Source organism: Mustela lutreola, chromosome 10 (genome assembly GCF_030435805.1).
Source record: "Mustela lutreola isolate mMusLut2 chromosome 10, mMusLut2.pri, whole genome shotgun sequence".
In the NCBI taxonomy this organism is placed as follows: domain Eukaryota; kingdom Metazoa; phylum Chordata; class Mammalia; order Carnivora; family Mustelidae; genus Mustela; species Mustela lutreola.
Genome location: NC_081299.1, coordinates 102472533 through 102485558, shown reverse-complemented (window position 1 = coordinate 102485558; position 13026 = coordinate 102472533). Strand labels below are relative to the sequence as shown.

Genomic DNA, 13026 nt, shown 5'->3' with positions numbered 1-13026 from the left:
GAAAATGTACTGGTACACTGTGGTTAAATGCTAGTTCTGGCCCTGCTCCTGGCTTCACTTCCTTTTCCCCCACCTCATTGCCTCAGTACCTCCTTCCAGCATGCTTTATCCCATTTACTTCTATGGCATTGTCTTCACATTGATCTGATTAATCGTTCCATTGGGGTTGAATTTGTCTAGAAGGCACTTAAGCATTTTCCTAGTAACTTTCTAGGGTAATGAACATGACTCTTCTTTGAGTTGGGAGACATGGGGTGGAAAGAGGAGACATGAAAATATTGCAAATTCTAGAAACTAGGATTTAAGCAGACTTTGCAGAGATAACTGATCCCACCCTGGAGTGATCTGTACCCAAGGAGAAAGGTGTGTGGGGGGGGCAGGGAAATGGGGGTGGACACTCAGGGCGTTCATAGCTCTGCTGTGCTAGTTGAGTAAACATGAAGATGTCTAATGACACTGACAGTGATGTCCCCTTGGATTACCTCTCTCCTGCATGTCATATGACAAGCCAGAAGAGGCCTTGGGTCCATTCAGACCGAACCTCCTCATGGAACAGAAGCCCAGAGGGGGCAAATACTCAAAGTCACACAGCCCAGGGGCTGTGCTAGTCAGAAACAGGGGCTCCTTCCTCCCCATTGCTGCTAGTTCAATGATTAGCATTAGATGCAGGATTCATCGGGTCTGCCTCATTGCCTCCACCGTTACCTGTTTGGTTTTCCGCCCCCACCCCCTTAAATTTCTGTCTCTTCTGCAGGGGTGGGCAGGATATCCCCTACAGTGGAGTCTGGGTTTATGGAACACCTCATTCAGCTCGCTTGTACTTTCTGAATGCAGGTTGTATTATCCACATCTCCAAACCACCATGGGACTGCACCTTCTTCCCTCACCCTCTGCTGGCTCTTGTGTCCGCAAGGTGGGCTGTTCATTATAAAGTCTTGAGTAGTGAGGCCACAGGAAATTGCGATGTACTTGCCAAAGGCTCTTCTTGGTGAATAGCCGTGAGCTTCAGTTTAGGAGGGGTATGTGTGTGCATATAATTTTTTAAATCAAGAAGTTCACGTAAGTTTCCTAACATTATAACTACTGTTTACTGTCACTATGCCTACTGCTTTTCCTAATCTTATAGGATATAAGCAACAATCTGAGGGGTTTGAAGCAGCACGGGGTGAGAGGTTGGGGGAACCAGGTGGTGGGTATTAGAGAGGGCACGGATTGCATGGAGCACTGGGTGTGGTGCAAAAACAAGGAATACTGTTATGCTGAAAAAAAGAAAGTGATGATCTTTCAAAAAAAAAAAAAGATTAGGTACAGTTTTGAAAATCTGGCAAGGAGGTCGAAGGTCTCTTAGGGATTCCATAAGTCCCTGTATTTGTATATGCATGAGTAAAACGTTAAAAAAATATATATCTCATAGGTGGCAGTATAGTTGTTTTTTTCCATGCAAGCTCTGAAGATGAGCAAGGTTAAGTAACTTGCACAAGGTCACGTAGCTGACAGGATTTGAACCTAGGTCAGTGTAGCCGCACATCTACCACAGTGCCTGGCCACCCATTCATTATCCACCCCTGGCCTTGCCCAAGAAGGCATGTTGCTAGTTTTTGTTTTGAGAATGAATGGGAAAGAAGTTGTATGTTATGTAGATCTGTGCTTACAGATCTACTGACTGACACGTCAGTTATACCACAGTGTTTAGATAAGTTTCTGAAAATTGTCTTCCATAGATTGAGATAAGCACAACGTCTGCCCTTGTCTTCTTGTTGTTTCTAAAATAATGTAGCTATTCCTTCATTGTGCTTTATCGCATTAAAAACAAAGTTGGCTTTTCTCCTGATAAAAAAATATATATCTTTATTGTAGAAAGTAGAGATGTTCACAAAAAGGAAAAGCAATCCCAAGCAATACACCAGCTCTTGGCTAAGACTGTAAGCACTGGAACTATCCTGTAGGGGTTTGAATCCCTGCTGTGCCACTGGCAATATGTGTGACTTTGAGCTAGTCACAGCTTCTTTGCTTATTCCTTCATGTATCTCTGAAGTTGAAAATTAGACCCTGCAGGACACCTGAGTGGCTCAGTTGGTTGGGCAGCTGCCTTCAGCTCAGGTCGTGATCCCAGCATCATGGGATCGAGTCCGAGTCGGGCTCCTTGCTTGGCAGGGAGCCTGCTTCTCCCTCTGCCTCTGCCTGCCATTCTGTCTGCCTGTGTTCGGTCTCTCTCTCGCTCTCTCTCTCCCTCTCTCTCTCTCTCTGATAAATAAATAAAATCTTTAAAAAAAAAAAAAAGAAAAAGAAAGAAAATTAGACCCTGCATCATTGAGTTGTTTAGATTAAATGGTACAAAACCCTTAGATGTGACCAAGAGATGTTTGATTAATACCTCAATAATGTTCTAATTTTCCTCTCTGAATATGTATATACGTGTGTAAATATATATGTGTGTGTGTATATATATTATATTGTATGCATATACTAATAAATGAGATTTTTTTTTAAGCCAGCTAGTTTTCATCTAACGATATATCATGACTGCCTTTCCTTACTTCTAAATAGTCTTTAGTACTTGGTAGCTGCCTGGAACCTACTGATGGGTTGGTGTGAATGGAACTGAATCCATTATTGTGGGTCATGAAGGTTTCCAGGTCTGCTCTAACATAGTACACTCTTAAAGAAATCTCAGTAGATGTTGCACCATGAATGGTGTTCCTCTAGGTGACAGGAGCTCCCCACTTTTTGTAGGGCATACCTAATCTTCCCTCTCCTGGTGTGAATGAGGATTTGAGCATTTCCCTTTGGGAGCTCAGAAGCTTCTGAGTGTGGCACCTGTGAACTTCTGTATTCTAGCCCTATCCGGGGAACTCGGGCTCTGCCTCTTTTCCTTCCTCTCCCTTAAATCTATAAAAGCTGTGTTTCTTTGTTTAATATTTCTGGTATCTGGTATCTCTTGGTTCCTGAGAAATCACATCAGAAAGTACTCTCATTCTGTTTCTCTGTACCTGAGGTATGAAGAAGGTGTGGTGTCCTTTTTAAAAGGAAAAAAGGAGAAACCCTAAGCATCTCTGTTTTCCAAGGTGGACCCCCAATGCCTACCCTTCTGGGTGAGCTGTAGTCACTTCTGTATCATTCCAGGCACCATGCCCTGCCATTTTAGTGTTTATTTTATTTTATTTTATTTTATTTTAACTTTATTTGTCTGAGAGGGAAAGAACAAGCAGGGGAGTGGCAGGTGGAGGTAGAGGAAGAAGCAGGCTCCCTGCTGAGCAAGGAGCCTGATGTGGGCCTCAATCCCAGGACCTTGGGATCATGACCTGAGCCTTAGGTAGCCACTTAACTGACTGAGCCCCTCAGGTGTCCCTGCCATCTTAGTTTTATATTTCTGGCAACATGCTTATTTGATGATTCTATTGATGTAGAATTCTGCTTGCTGGTCTGAGATTGTTTCCCTGGAAGTGGCCGCACCCCTTCTCTGCTTTTAGCCTCTAGCAAACCAATAAGTCACATGTTTTGAAAATCCTGCTCTGCCCTCTCCACCCCTAGCCTTCGGGGTATGTCATATATGCAGACTCTAGGGATGTATTTGTCTGTAGAGTCTGAGCTCCAGAAGACAAAGAGAGTTACGGATGGAAGTGACTTGGGGTCAGAAGTATCTCATGTAATATTCCTTTTTCAAAGTTTATGGCTTTACTGAGATTTTCTCCTAGAGCTTAATCCTGGGTGTTTGGAACCTGTCATTTTAAACTGTATTGAGTCTCAAGAAACTTAGCTACATTCCAGGACACTGATGACTAAACAGCTTCAGACACAGCCATTTTCTTTTTTTGTTTTTCTTTCTTTATTTTTATTTTTATTTTTTTAAGATTTTATTTATTTATTTGAGAGAGATCACAAGTAGGCAGAGAGGTAGGCAGAAAGAGGAGGGGGGAGCAGGCTCCCCGCCAAGCAGAGAGCCTGATGTGGGGCTCGATCCCAGGATCCTGAGATCATGACCTGAGCCGAAGGCAGAGGCTTAACCCACTGAGCCACGCAGGCGCCCTGACATGGCCATTTTCTGATGATGGTTAAGGGCCAGGCTTGGCTTTTCACTGTAATCTAGGGAGTATATCCTCATCTCTGAGAGAGGGTAGAATATGTTAGGGCAACGGGTCTGTGAAAATTATGGTGGTGATTGTATGTCTGAGGTGTGCTGGAATGGCATCAGGACTTAAAAAGAGAAATAATTCATATTCCATATTGGACGGAGAAATGGCCTGTGTATTCCACATTTGTAATGCTCCAAGTATCAGTTTCTCGCTACAGTGTTTTCTAAAGCCCATTTTAATGTTTCCTTCTGATATCCTCCCTGGGAGAAAGGTTAAGTAGCATTGTCCTCCTTGCACTGCCCAAGAGGAGGTGGAGACAAGAACAGGTGAATTTCCTTGCCTTGGACCCTGAAATCAGGCTTTGACAAGAGCTTGCAAAGGCAGGAAAAGCTCCCAGGCAAGGAAAGAGCATTTTGCTCAGTGGTATTCATGTATGTCCTGTCTGGGGGCTGCTGAGCCAGAGAGTGCTGGACACTTCAGTGTCACAGTTCAAGATCCTTGACCGTTAATCTGCTTTGCTGCCTTGAGCTAAGCCCTCAGAGTGATGGATGGCAGAAGTCGATTATTTTTGGCTCGGCTGGTCCGTCTTGGCAAGGGGCCTTTACATGTAAAACTGATATCTACAAAGGGTTTTGGAATCTGATGTCATTTTTTCCCTACAATTCACATGTTGGCCTGTGCTGTAGATGGGGTTATCTGTTACGTGAGGGTCACGTTCTTGTTTGGGGCTCCCTGTAGAGATGGCTTCTAATACAGAAGGCCCCCTGCATCCTCTTCCACACCCCAGCAGACTTGCTAGAGCTTCGATCTCTTGACTCACTGGGTGCAGGAAAGCAGCGGGCCCTTGCTGGTTTAATCCCCACCTTACTGCTTATAGGTTAGTCAAAGGCTGACGGGGTCCTTCTTTTTGAACTTCATGTTTTCTCAGCCGAAAAATGGGAACAACTACTGTTAAGGCTAAAAAGCCAGATTAATGGAGAATCCACTTTGGAGATGGGAGGAGATGACTCAGCATCCAATCCAGTGGGAGTTGGCATGTGATCTCAGATGGAGTTGCCACTGTTCCCATGCCACCCAGCCCAGCATCTTTTGTGCTTGGTTCTCTGCATCTTAAAATGTGACGTGGAGCAGAAATTTGTTATCTAGGTCTTGAACCTCTACACATTTTCTTGGACTGAGCCACTGATTTCCATGGAAATCAAAGCCAGATATGGTGAGGGGGTGAGGCCAGACTGACCTGACCTATATCTGTGTTTTTTCTGGAACAGGGGTCCCCGGTCACCTCCCTTGTGCTGTTCTTCCTGGATGGAACAAGAAAATAAACAGGGTGTGTGTGAAGCTAAGGACTCAGCAGACAAAGGGATGGGCTCTGATTTTGAGAACTCTGAAGACAGAGAACGGGACCCAGAAGAAAGAGGAATGGGCTCTCACCCACAGGATGCCAACAAGAGAGAAGGCCCCCCAGAGCAGGAGCTGGACTCCAACCCACATGATGAAGCTCTGGGAGGGGACCCAGAAGAGAGGGAACTGGTATCTGACATCTGCCCAGGTGAGGAAAAGCTGGCATTTCCATGGAAGTTGCCCCCACTCACAGTTATTGCTAGCTCCTCTAGAGTTAGAACCCAGCGCAGCATTCTTTGTGGGAGAGCCCTCTAGCGGAGACCATTACGCGGAACCATAAGCCTGAGGAACCTTCTTTTCTTTAGTCCAGTCTGAGGGGGGCTGTTCTGGTAAACGTGGATGAAGAAGGTAACTCACTGGTGTCGCACTACAGTGTACAGAACACTGCTATAAATTAACACTTGCAATAACATGAGAGGGAGCACAGCTAATATCAGAACCTACCTCATCAGGGTGTTGGGGGAGTTTAGATAAGTTGCTGCATTTGAAGACTTATCACAGCATTGAGCTAATAAAGTGTCCAGATGTTTGCAGTTATAGTCATCATCATCTTTGTTCGCAGATAAGGAAACTCAGTGGTAAGTGACCGGGTTTATATGGCTAACGCCCAAAGTGCTCAAGGCCTCTGCCAAATCCCTTGGTATTCCTGACCTGGAAAGAGGAAGCGCTGGCCCTCTGCCTCCATCCACATCCTTGGTCCTATCTCTGGGCATTTGTTGCTTTATACTGCTCTGTGCATGCCTTGGGGACAGAAATGAACTGAAATACCTTGCGGTCAAGACTAATGAGGTTACATTCCCTCCCCTGTGACACATCCCAGACTTCTCCTGCTCTCCCCTGCAGTGTACACAACACCTAGTCTTTATTATCTTAGTAACTTTCTGGAGTGCCCTCTGTTCTGTGTTAAGCAGCCAGAGAGAGGTGTGTGTTCTGGAAGTCTCTAAGCTGGGATCCCCAGCTCTAGGTCCTGTGCTCATTCTTCCTGCCTGGCTTACATAGTAAAGCCCTTAAGGTGGGGTGTGTTTGGGTTTGTTGTTCCACCCCTAACAAGTTTTGTTTTAAAAATCAGCCCATTACCTCGTTAGGACGGGTGATCTTTTCTTGTGGTTGGCTGGAGTGGCCTTGTCTTTTGAGGCCAGGGCCCTGAAAGGCATTAGGAGCTATGAGAGTAAGCTAATGTCTCCTGAGATCCCACAGAGTCCTACCCAGCCCATTTCAAGCAGACTGTCAAGCCTTCAGATGACTCTGCTGAGTGGAGCCTCGGGTGCCCTGGGTGGGGCCTGGACCCCAGAGACAGTTGCTGTTAGAACTGGCCAGCCAAGGGGCAGTTGAGTGACCTTTGCCTGGGTTTCAGAGCACACTCTCCTGTAGGCCTTCCTCAGGAGGCACCAGGTGGGAAGAAGGCTGAAATCGCGGGGGTCTTGGGGGAGGGGTTGAGAATACTCTCAGGAGGGTGGCCTGCACTTTTACCGAGACGTGCCCTCCGGGTTTGCCTCTCGAGCGCCAAGTATAGTCACGACCACTGCCACCTTTTCTGTTGCAGAGGAACTGCTGAGCGAGGAAGAAGGGGCTGCTCTCCGCGAAGATGATGATTACCAGTCCGGCGTAGCCGAGATGGCCATGTTCCCGGGACTGTCGGAGTCCGACAGCATTTCCCGGAGCCCCCGGGAAGAGGAGGAGGAGGAGAGCGCTGGGGAGAACCGGCTGGACGAAGAGGAGCAGCCGCCCCCTCCCATGCTCCCCTGGAGGCGGCATCTCTCCCTGGGGAGTCGGCACCGGGGCGACAAGCCCGCCCACCGCCGCTTCCGCCGGCTCCATCACCCCATGGCCATGGACCTCGGGGAGCTCGACAGCCTGATGGCCAGCATCATGGACGCGCCCACCATCTGCCCGGACTGTGGGGAGAGCTTCAGCCCCGGCGCCGCCTTCCTGCAGCACCAGCGCATCCATCGCCTGGCGGAGGCCGCCGCCGCAGCCAGCCTGGAGCCCTTCGGCTTTGCGGGCGAGTGCGGCGCCGTGGTGGGCGTGGCGGGGGGCTTCGGGGCGGGGCCCGTGCTGGCCCGGCCCCCGCGCGAGAAGCCCTTCCGCTGCGGGGAGTGCGGCAAGGGCTTCAGCCGCAACACCTACCTGACCAACCACTTGCGCTTGCACACGGGCGAGCGGCCCAACCTGTGCGCTGACTGCGGCAAGAGCTTCAGCTGGCGCGCGGACCTGCTTAAGCACCGGCGCCTGCACACGGGCGAGAAGCCCTACCCGTGCCCCGAGTGCGGCGAGGCCTTCAGCCTCAGCTCGCACCTGCTGAGCCACAGGCGGGCGCACGCGGCAGCCAGCGGCGCGGGGGCGGCGGCGCTGCGGCCCTTCGCCTGCGGCGAGTGCGGCAAGGGTTTTGTGCGCCGCTCGCACCTGGCCAACCACCAGCGCATCCACACGGGCGAGAAGCCGCACGGCTGCGGCGAGTGTGGCAAGCGCTTCAGCTGGCGCTCGGACCTGGTGAAGCACCAGCGCGTGCACACGGGCGAGAAGCCCTACATGTGCTCCGAGTGTGGGGAGACCTTCAGCGTCAGCTCACACCTCTTCACGCACAAGCGCACGCACTCGGGCGAGCGGCCCTACGTGTGTCGCGAGTGCGGCAAGGGCTTCGGGCGCAACTCGCACCTGGTGAACCACCTGCGCGTGCACACGGGCGAGAAGCCCTTCTGCTGCGGCCAGTGCGAGAAGCGCTTCAGCGACTTCTCGACGCTCACGCAGCACCAGCGCACGCACACGGGCGAGAAGCCCTACACGTGCATCGAGTGCGGCAAGAGTTTCATCCAGAGCTCGCACCTGATCCGCCACCGCCGCATCCACACCGGCAACAAGCCGCACAAGTGTGCGGGCTGTGGCAAGGGCTTCCGCTACAAAACGCACCTGGCGCAGCACCAGAAGCTGCACCTGTGCTAGGGGCCGGGCCTCGGGGAGGCTGCCCTGGTGGGGAGCATGTGGCGAGGAGCAGTTCTGCGGATAGAGCTTGTGGAGAGAAATGGGGAAGGGGCGGGAGGGACAATCTGAGTGACCGGGGAGTCTTGGTGTTAGGGGGTCTTGAAGGGGAGGGTCGAGTCTGTGGTTTTTTGGGGGTGTTCTTTTTTGCCTGCCTCCCCAACGGGACGTGTTTGGGAGATGTGCTTGAGCCATGACGTCTTCAGATACACGCGGTAGGGGTTGAAGAGCACGGAAGAGCAGGCACTTTGAGGACGTTGAAGAAGGGGGGTTAGGGGAGTGAACAGGATGGCAGGCAGTAGAGTAGGTCGGGCTGTGGGGGCCTATGGGCGTTGGGAGAGGCTTATGGGGTAAAATAAAAGGCGGGTATGAATCATTCTGTCCTGGGCTCACCAGGTGTTAGGTTAACACTGTTTGCCCTGTCGCCCCACATCAGCCGTAGTCTCATGAAAAGTAGAGGAACCTTGTCGATGCTATGGGAGAAGATATTTAGTATATATTCCCCTTCATTTCTCTGAGCCACAGTTAGCTGCTATTTTGAGGCATCCAGGGGAAACTGGGCAGGAAAGCTTATGCACTCTGATTGCAAGGACAAAATTGAAGTTTGGAAATCCGTTCATAATAGGCTTTAAGATCACCTGGGAAATCTTGGTTCTGCTCCCCCTTGGTTCTTTGCCACTTCCTTTAAAGTAGTCTAGCTTCATGCTGGGTCAAGGTGGTCTGTGTGGATGGGAGGTGTTGTGTGTGTGCCAAGCCTGGTATTTCACGTCTCACTTGTGATCTTCGAAGTGCAGGGGAATGAAACAGTCCCAGATATGTGTGGCTTTCCCTTTTCCAGGTCAGCATGTTGCTTGTTTGAAGTGAATCTCAGATCAGCAACTATTGCCCCAGTGACCTACTACAAAAGTCATCTAGCTCAGAGTTTTGCTGGCCTTATATGAGAAATCCAGGAGAGCAGATGTTCACATGTTGGAGTGCAGAGCTTCTTTGTCTCATTTGCCTTTGCTCTGTATCCAGTGCCCCCCTCCCTCTTGGTAGTAATGGGGGAGATAATCGAACAGCCACCTCCATCCATATTGATATGGGCTTTTGGTCTGAATAGAGATATCTTTTATGTACACAGGGAGGCACAGTAGAAAGCTCAAGGTTTTACACAAGGAAGGCCCAAGCAGGGAAAGGTGTTAAGTGCAAAATTGCCAAATAGCACAAGCAATGAATGTTTTCTGGTTGTTATATAAATGCCAAAATAGCACTTTTTTATTTCTAAAGTGCTTTATGCTTTTTAACGACCGTTAATTGTTTCTCACACCTTTGTGAGGTAGATCAGTATTATGACCCCTGTCGTAGGGAAGACCCGAGGACAGGAGTACAGCAGGCTGTTTGGAAGACAGGCTGACGACCGTGGGGATAGGTATGGTCAAACCTTTTGTGTTCTCCTGTCAGCTGCTAGAAAGACTTAACCTGTCATGATTTATATAATAAAATGAAGACACTGAAAATTCTTAATGCTTCATGGAAAACTTAAGGCTAGTCTAGAAGGGCCAAAGATGTCCTTATTGACAAAGCTGGTCTTTGTCACATAATTAGGGTATCTTAGGATTGTTCCATTTCTAGTAGGGGGCTGTAGTTAGATGACTCTTGTACAGATTTCGGTTACCTGTACGGAAAATTCCTCCCCCAGGTTAGCCTTTAGGAATTAGAGTTGTGGAAAGCAGTCTTGTTTTCTTCACTAGTGATTGTTAGTTGTTCTGTACTTTTCATGGAAGCATCTTCACAAACTGTTGGACACACTTGAAAGCAAGATTGTTTTTACAGTTATAGCAAACTTTCTGTGGATGCTGGTAATTTATACTTGATCAATTGTATTTTAACAAAGAACCTCCTTGGGGACTGTAGGGAAGCATGTTTTTGTCCTTATAAAAACACCTTCCCCCAAAAAGAAAAAATCCTGAGAATTCTGGGCTTGTACAATGCCTGTTGATCTTGCCCTCTTAATCAGTTTTTTGTTATTTACAAATGCAAATCGATTTTCAAAAGATAGATAATTTTGCAAGACACTAATTCTTTATTTTCTTTTAGTTGATTAATCTGAGCAAAATCAATGTCCATTATTTATTCTGACTCTTTACCCTGAATACTAAGTGTATAGGACTCCTTTGAAAATAATATAGCCAATTTGTAGGTAACCTTACTCCTTTGTGTGTTTTTTTATGCACATCTACCTCTTCCAGCCATTTTATGTTCTCTCAAATCTGTGCCTATGAAATCTCATGCAAATTTTGATTCTCCACTTTATGGGTTATTTGGCCTTTGACTGCCATTGTACTCTGTATGGTCTTGTCTGCATCAGCTATGTTATATATGGGCAGCTTTCAGGAAGGTTCAAGAGGGAAGGGGCATTGAAGCTCATATGAAATAATTTGGTGGCAGTGGAAATGTTTGGGTTTCATTGACCTCTCTTCTTTCAAGTACCATGGGTAAGAGAGTCAGCTACCACTTCAGTATCCCTTTGAGGAGCAGATCCCTCAGCAGAAGAAAACAGCCCAACCACCAAAATCCCCACTCGCATGGTGCATTTAAAATGTGATTCCATTTTTCCTACACTTCTTCAGGGATCATAGCTGCATTAAGTGAATTTAAATGCAGTCAGGAGGCTGGTTCTTGTATCTAGTTCAAGAATAATAGTTTTTCTTCAGCAAGCCCCACTGTGATGCACCCTTAAAAATGCTACTTTGAAGATTCCTTCCATCAACTCATTCATGCTGGTGGAGGCAAGTGTATCATTTGTTTCCCGGGGAGTTTGGTCAAGTGCAGGCTGCTCTTGGCTTAGCAGAAGCCGGAGCAGTTTCGGTAAGTTAAATGGCTTGATTCGATCTTGAGCTCTGAGTTGGAAAGAGAAGATGAGAAGTTAACCCCTTGAGCCATGTGGTTTCTTCAGGATCAAGAGGCTCTACAAATGTGAGAAAGTACAGATGAAGAATCTGTGTTCATAGACAATCTGGACTGTGTTTCTGAAGTTTGCGCACATTTCCCTTCAGTATAATGTTATTTTACAGCTGTTTGTTAAAATAGTGAATAATTTAATGATCCTAAATGTAACAGGTTTTGTGTGAGTGTGTGCTTGTATATGTGAGAATTGCTTTATTTTCAGGTGGTTTTATTTAATGATGGTTCCTCGGACAGCGTTCTGGTGTTCAGCAACCCATATGGAACATTTGTCATTAAATCCATATCAGTCTTTTTCCGTGTCATTCTTCTTTGTCATCCATTAAATGGCACTGAGATCCATATACAGAAGCTTACTGTCTGGTAGAACAGGGGTCAGCAAACTACTGAGTCTAGCCTATCTCCCTTTGCAAGTAAAATGTTCTGGGCTGTGGTCCTCTCCATACAACCTTGCTTACATGTTGTCTGTGGTTGGTTTTGCTCTACCACAGCAAGGCTGAGTCTTTGACAGAGGCTACATGGCCCACAGTCCTAAAATGTTTACTCTCTGGATATTTACAAACAAAGGTTGCTGACTCCTGTGTTTGAGTGTTCTGGAAGATCCTGGATCATCCTGGAACTGGTTGATGTCTACATAATCTGCCTATTTTAACCAGTAATTCAGCAGGGCACTTCCGTATTCTTGTAGCTTTGGGATGTTGGGAAATGTGTGAATGCTATGCCACTGGTATCAATTTCTTCCTTCCTTGGAGGAACCTTTCTGTGGGGCATTTTGACAGGAAGTGGGGAAAGCCGATATGGGGAAGAGAGGCAGTCTTAGGTCTCACCCCCTAATCTATTAAAAAAAAAAATGTATTCCTGAATAACATCACAAAGTATTTTCCTTCCCTCAGCTCTCAGAAAGGTAACTTAATGGCTGTTGAAAATACTGGATGGAACTTAACCAGCTAGACTGGCCTTTTACTTAAAATGTTTTTTAGTTGCTCTGTGCCCAACCTCAGGGAAACAATGAGACAGGCAGTTTGTAAGGAAGGGATTCACAAGAAATAGAAAAAACGCAGCGTGAAAGGCACTTTATGTTCTTGTGATGATCACAACCACCTCCTTGTGTGAGTGTCCACCCACCCTGTCTTGCCTGGCAGGGCCGGTGGATTTGGGGTCCTGGTCATGCACTCAGTCCAGGATTTATCAACATTCCTCCCTAGCCTAACTATTCAGGTCTGAAGCAACCACCAGTCTAGCTCCTGGTCCCTAGGAAAACTACTGAATCAAGTATTTGAAGTATTTGTTCAGTGCTCTGTGGAGACATGGCAGTGAACCTGGACTTCTGGGCTCTGTCATGAGAGGATGCTGGTCCTGAACATGCTGTTGGAGCAGGGCTCTGTCTGCCTTCCAGGTAGAGAGGATGTATCTGGTCAACTTGGAATTTTGGGGGCTGAATTAGTTTGAGATCAAGATTTCATTAATCTAACTTAACTATATATGGTAGAATTACCTGGAGAGCTTTTTTTTTTTCTTTTCTTTTCTAAAGATTTTATTTATTTATTGAGAGTGAGAGAGAGCATGAGAGGGAGAAGCGGACTCCCCATGGAGCTGGGAGCCTGATGCGGGATTCGATCCTGGGACTCTG

At 47.5% G+C, this 13026-nt stretch overlaps 1 protein-coding gene across 2 annotated transcripts in view; it reads left to right on the top strand.

Annotated features, from left to right (window-relative positions):
- Positions 1–11701, top strand: part of ZNF697 (zinc finger protein 697) — a 32829-nt gene extending 21128 nt beyond the window's left edge. For both annotated transcript variants that reach the window (XM_059136835.1, XM_059136836.1), the window contains exons 2-3: positions 5342–5622; positions 7018–11701. In XM_059136835.1, the coding sequence (XP_058992818.1) occupies positions 5379–5622; positions 7018–8414 (1641 nt within the window). In that variant the 5' untranslated portion in view covers positions 5342–5378 and the 3' untranslated portion in view covers positions 8415–11701. The remainder of the gene's footprint in view (positions 1–5341; positions 5623–7017) is intronic.
- The last annotated feature ends 1325 nt before the right edge of the window (positions 11702–13026 follow it).